This window comes from Arachis stenosperma, chromosome 9 (assembly GCF_014773155.1).
Source record: "Arachis stenosperma cultivar V10309 chromosome 9, arast.V10309.gnm1.PFL2, whole genome shotgun sequence".
Lineage (NCBI taxonomy): Eukaryota > Viridiplantae > Streptophyta > Magnoliopsida > Fabales > Fabaceae > Arachis > Arachis stenosperma.
Window position 1 is genome coordinate 17070361 of NC_080385.1, and position 6000 is coordinate 17076360.

At 30.5% G+C, this 6000-nt stretch overlaps 1 protein-coding gene across 1 annotated transcript; it reads right to left on the reverse strand.

Moving 5' to 3' along the window:
* Positions 1–1103: 1103 nt before the first annotated feature.
* On the reverse strand, positions 1104–3702 carry LOC130949162 (uncharacterized). Its single transcript, XM_057877961.1, has 2 exons — positions 3631–3702; positions 1104–3334 (listed from the first exon to the last, which is right to left on the reverse strand). The coding sequence occupies exon 2, from the start codon at positions 3326–3328 to the stop codon at positions 1142–1144; it is 2187 nt and encodes a 728-aa protein (XP_057733944.1). The 5' UTR covers positions 3329–3334; positions 3631–3702; the 3' UTR covers positions 1104–1141.
* Between the last annotated feature and the right edge of the window lie 2298 nt (positions 3703–6000).

Sequence of the window (6000 nt, forward strand, 5' to 3'; positions counted from 1 at the left end):
ATAATGTACAGTAACAATACAAAATATGTAAAAAAAAATGATTTATAAAAACTTGTATAAGAAAAATATTTTTATGCGAAAAATAATTCTTAAAAGATATCATAAAAAAAATCAAATCTAATTTAGGATCACTCACATATTTAAGTACAATATCAAATAATCATTAGGCTGTCGTAATAATAATTGAGAAAAATTAGGTACTAATATTTTATTAATATTAGCGAATATTTTTAACTAATATTTTATTTTTATACTATAAATAATATTAAGGAGCTAATTTTTTTTAGATAATCAGTCAACTTTTTTTAAAATTATTTTTTTATCTTAAATTTTATATCCTAAATCATAAACTCTAAAATATAAATTTTAAATCCTAAATTTTTTAAAAAATAAAAAATTTTTTAGAATTAAAAAAAATTGATTAATGTTAGCTAATTAAAAATTAATTTCTTATACTTTTTCTATTATACTATTAAATTTAGAATTTAGTATTTAGAATTTAAAATTAATTAAATATTGGCCAAAATTATAAATGGTATTGGCTGTATAGCATTTTTTGTAATAATTAATGATACACGTTTGTAATTATTTTTCTACAAATATATACTTGAGAATATTATCTTTTTTTTAATATTTTTTTAGAGTTTAATTTTGATGTATTAACAGTATAAAGTGTCAATCACATTTATTTTTTTTTTGGATGACTATTCACATCGTCAATATAAATAATAGTTATTTTTATTAATGTTACCGTACATCATAATTAAATAATAATGCATTAAAATTATATTCTATTTTTCTAAGGATAAAGACTAGTTATAAACTTTTGTTAAGGGGAAGGACTTCAAAATTTTAAAGTAGAGATCTATTTATAAATTTAACTCAACTCTTACATAACCTCAAAATTAAACATAATATCAATTGATCTTGAGAGAGCACAATGTAGATTTAACTTAAATTTAAAGAACATAATTTGAGTACATATGTTCTTATGAACATTATAATGTCAACGATTATTGCTTGAATTACTAGATCAACTATAGGTGTACATAAAAAATCAGTAATCAACTACAGCTAATTTGATTGTTGATTTCTAATGTTCATAGCAGTTTTGTTACTCGATCTTTCCCTTAAACTTCATTCACTTGCGTACCAACTTTTTCCTTCCATGCCCCTCAGAGATTTGAAACTGATCCGTCATACCAAGATGTGCCATAAGAAGCCAAACATGTGTAAGAAGCTCTCCACCACGCCTTAGCTGCTGAGCATGATGAATCCCATTACAGTGGCAAGCAGCATAAGCCAGCATTTCAACCCACACTTCACTAATTACCTTCCACATCTGGTTTTCCCTCCAATCTTTCTTTTCCTTCAACTCTCTGATTAGTGTTGCCAGCATACACCCTTCGAAAAACACTGACTTGCTTTTATCTCCTTTTACCTGTGAAGGAGGAACCTTCTTACTCTCCTTGCAAATCTTGAGTAGCTTCTTGCAAGCTTTGTTCATGTTTTGTATGGATCTTCTCTCCTTGAAAAATTCAATCGCCTCCGCGCACGTGTCTTGGAACCTGATCTCCCCAATTCCATTCGGCAGCATGAACGGACTCATAACCAAAAGATGCAGCATATAATCTGATAATAATTTGCTTGCTTTTTTGTAATTCGGTTTCCCGGTTAAATCACCGGTGTCTGAAATGTAGCATAATTCAGTTGCTATGTGCCAAAGAAGAACGCTCTTGTCAAATTCTTTCTCAACACTCCACCTTACATCATCATCATCATCTAAAGTTTGAAGCACTTGGCCGCCTCTGTGGTTGCAAAATTTCTTTATCTCGTTTGCCACCTTCATCTCATCCTTAATCTCTTTTGCGACGAGTTCAATTTTTGTTCTCAAGTGCTGAAAGATGATATTCTTGAGGTCATCATCTACAATCTCAAAATCGTCATGCGTGAATTTCTGAAAGTCTTGATAAACACCTTGAATCATTTGAGCAACACAACACTTGGCCACACCATTTTTGAAAGCATTTCTACACTTGAGGCAGAATTTATGTCTTGAAATCTTGTAAAGGACGCCGCATCTTTCCCTCTTAGCTTTCAAGCAAAAGCTTATGAGGTTAAACTGGCCAATTCGCCCTGACCACTTCTTGTTTTCTCCGAATTGGAGTTTCGAAACGGCCGAAATCAAAAGAGAAGCCACTCTGTTCTTGTGCTTACTCAGCAATAGTTTTGTCCAATCTGAGAACAATAAAGAAAATATTGAATACAATTCTAGGAAGACAGATCCATACAGCAACACATATGTGATGATCAATTCGGCTTTTGGATACGGACTCTTCTCCATGACATAGAACGCACACAGCACACTGACACTGCACGATAGCGTTAAGAAGCGGAAAAAAACACCAATAGAGGAATAAACCACTTTCGCCTTTGTGTAGAACAGATCATACATGAAACCAAGCTCAACCTCCATCACCTCGAAAACTTGCTCGCTTTTCGCATTCTGTAAAGACAGTCTGCTTTCCAACACGTCGTGGACGGTGAGAATGAGATCAGCGAAAAGTCGCTTGAAAGTCTTCAAGAACTTGTCAGCAGTGGTCACAACTTGAGCTCCACCGAAAGTGTCGGTTTCCGGTAACGGAATAATGTTCCCTTCTGTGCCAGCATGAGTTTGATCACCGACATAGGGAGATTCAATTAGGCTTTCTACGTTAACAGAGAAACCTTCTCGAGATGCAGCCATGTAGGACTCCATGTATCTCGCATAGTTAGGCCCTGGATCCGGCTCCGGAAACAACGATTCCTTGAAACGTTGGTTGCTTGCTGATCTTAAACCCCAAATTCTCTCCCCAATTTTGACAATACCAGCGATTAATATTGGTATTGCCAAAACATTCAAGTCGGTGTTCGGCGTCCATGCTCTGATAAGGATATAAATGGCAACCATGACTTGAAAACCAAAGGTTATCAATTTCCTTGGCCACAGCTCATTGTCTTCCATTGAATAAGCCGTTATGGTGTCCGGGCCGCCGAGGTGAAGGAGAAGAAGTGGGGCCCAGAGAGCCATAACGACTTGCTTTGGCGCAACAGAATCACCGTTCTGTTCTGTTACTTTGCTTGAAATGACGCCGAGTGAGATTGTTGCAAGCCAATCTGCATACATGTAGGATATCCAAAGTATGAATCGGAGCAAGATGTTTCTACTGCGCTTTCTCTTGCTTCCAAGAAAGATGAGGATGGTTTGCAATGTGAGGCTCCAGAGAACCATAATGCGGATCTTCCATTTGTCCCAGTTTTCCTGCCAGGTAGCTGAAAAAAGCAGCATTGAAACCTGAAAATGTTTGGCGGAGAGTAATGAATAATGCTTCTACTTCATTTTCTTGTTAGAGAAATGACATATATAATGAATAGCAGCATCGTTCTCGTGAGACCTGAAAATCTTTGGCGGAGAAGAATATAATGAATAAAGCTTCTACTTATTCATTTTCTTGATATCTGAAAATTTAGTTTTATCTCCAATGTGATGCTTACTTATGTTGGGGAAATGACATTGACATATATATGCTGCTTAGGATTAACTTAAGTATGCAATTAGAGAATGACATTTGAAGCAATGATGCCACAAACCTGTGACTAGAACTTCTGCAGAAAGTGGCGGTTCGAAGTTCAAAACAATGAAATGCCTGTACTGTAAGAAATTCACATCAATGGTAGAGTTAAGAAATTGTCTCGACAATAACTACATATATGTCATCACTTGTTTAGAACAGAATACTGGTGAATAAAAAAAATAAAAATAAAAATATGGTGACTTCCCTCGAACGAAGAATAGCGTCAATAGACAAATATTAATTTATAAAATAATGGAAAGGAGAAATTAAAGTATCATCCAACCAGATAAAAAAACAAAAATACTATTTGTACACCAAAATAAATCATTAAAATCAACTACTAATGTATTTATATATAAATACATGTATAGTTCAATTTATTTTCAATGTGTATTTATATTTTAACATGTATTTTATATTAGTGACAAACTTTGATAGCTGATTTTAGTGTACATATAGCATAATAAAAAAAAGGTCATCCAAATTTATGAATTATGATGGTTAGGTAAACCACTGAGACATAGTTGTCAGAATCGAACTAGTGATCAAACCGTTTAAGTGACTGGTTTATTAGTTTATTGGTTCAACTGATAAATCACTAATTGAACCGATAGAACCGGTCGTACGTAAATAAAAAATATAAAATAGTAAAAAATGGAGTAAAGTGACAATTAGATTCTTAAAATTTTCAATTTCAGATTAATTAGCCCTTGAAAAAAATGAAATACCAATTTGGTCCTCCAAGATAGTAAACGATGAACACATTATGTCCTTCTATTAATTTATCATGTGAAATTTAGTGGTGATGCTTATATGTCCCTATAAATTAGTCCTAAGTCAAAATCTTCGAAGATCTACTAACTCAATATTCTAAAAAATTTAAAATAAATATCTTTACTAACATTTTAATATGTAAATGTAAATATTAAATATTTAATACTTATTTTAATAATTCTATAAATTCTAAAGAATTAAAAAAATTGAGTATAAAATTAAAATTAAATTAAATAAATATAAAATAATTCAGTTGTGTAGGTATATAATATATATAATAGTTAACACATAAAAAAACAAAATATTGATATATTTATATATTTATTTATTTTGATTATGATATTTAATGTATTATTTTTTGACAATGTAAATTTTTAATAGGTATGTTTGGTTCATTAAATGTGATGAACTAATATTAAAAAAATTTAATACATTTTTTATATTGTTTTAATAAATTTAATTTTGATAGACTGTCAAATATAAAATTATTTTATGCGTACATCCAATCACATAATATCATATTAACAAAAATAATTACTTTTAACATTAATCGGGTAAATGTCATAAAAAAATAATTATAATTGCACGACTATATAAAATATTATACATTGTCAATACATTAAAATTAAACTTTTTTTTAATCTATTTTCCTTTAGTTTTTTCTCTATATATTAGCATACAAACTTAACATATTCTATCTTTTCTATTTAAGTTTTGTCTAGGCATGCACAATTTTATCGTTACCCGAATAAAATTTCATTATATTTAAGTAAGAATTTTAAAAATAGATCAAGTAAATATTTAAGATCAAATCTAAATTAAAGCAAAGTCAATTTTATTCAATCCATAAACGCTCTTATAATACATATATATTACAATATAAATAAAAATATAAAATTTATTGATATTTAAAATTGGAAAAGTATGAGGAGTCAATAAAATATTTATACAATGTGTACAATGAAGGTTTATAGAGTATTAGAGATATAATCATTAGTGTTATATTTTTTCATCAGCTGAAATTTTTGGGATGAGTGGTATCATGACATGATATTAAAGTGCTAGATCTGAAAGGTTAAGAGTTCGATTTTTGGTGAACCCTAAAATCAATTTAATTTTTCGGGAAGATGTTTATTATCTCTAGTACCCGGATGATTATTCTAAATAGTATGGAAATGTTTATTTTGTAACTCAATAGCCCATTATATACATTATATAAATAGTCTATTATCTCCCTAGCGGGATCCTTTAACATTTGGTGTGATAGACAAGTATTGACTGAACCAATATACATTATCGTGTGATAGCTTTTGAATTTTCATCTTTTGATTTTGATATTTATCTTTGCTTTTTTTAACAAGAAAAATTACCAAAAGTACCCATAAAATTTACAAACGTTGACAAAAGTACCCATAAACTAAGCAAATTAACGTTGTACCCATGAAAGATGGGTTCCGTATGACAAAATATCTAAATCATAATTTTTTGTTGATTTTTTAATAAAATTCCTAAACTACCCTACACTCAACCTCAACTCACTTTTTCAACTTTTCATAACTCAATTTGCACCTACTCTTGCCATGGAGTCCAAAACTACTCCTACAACAAACCA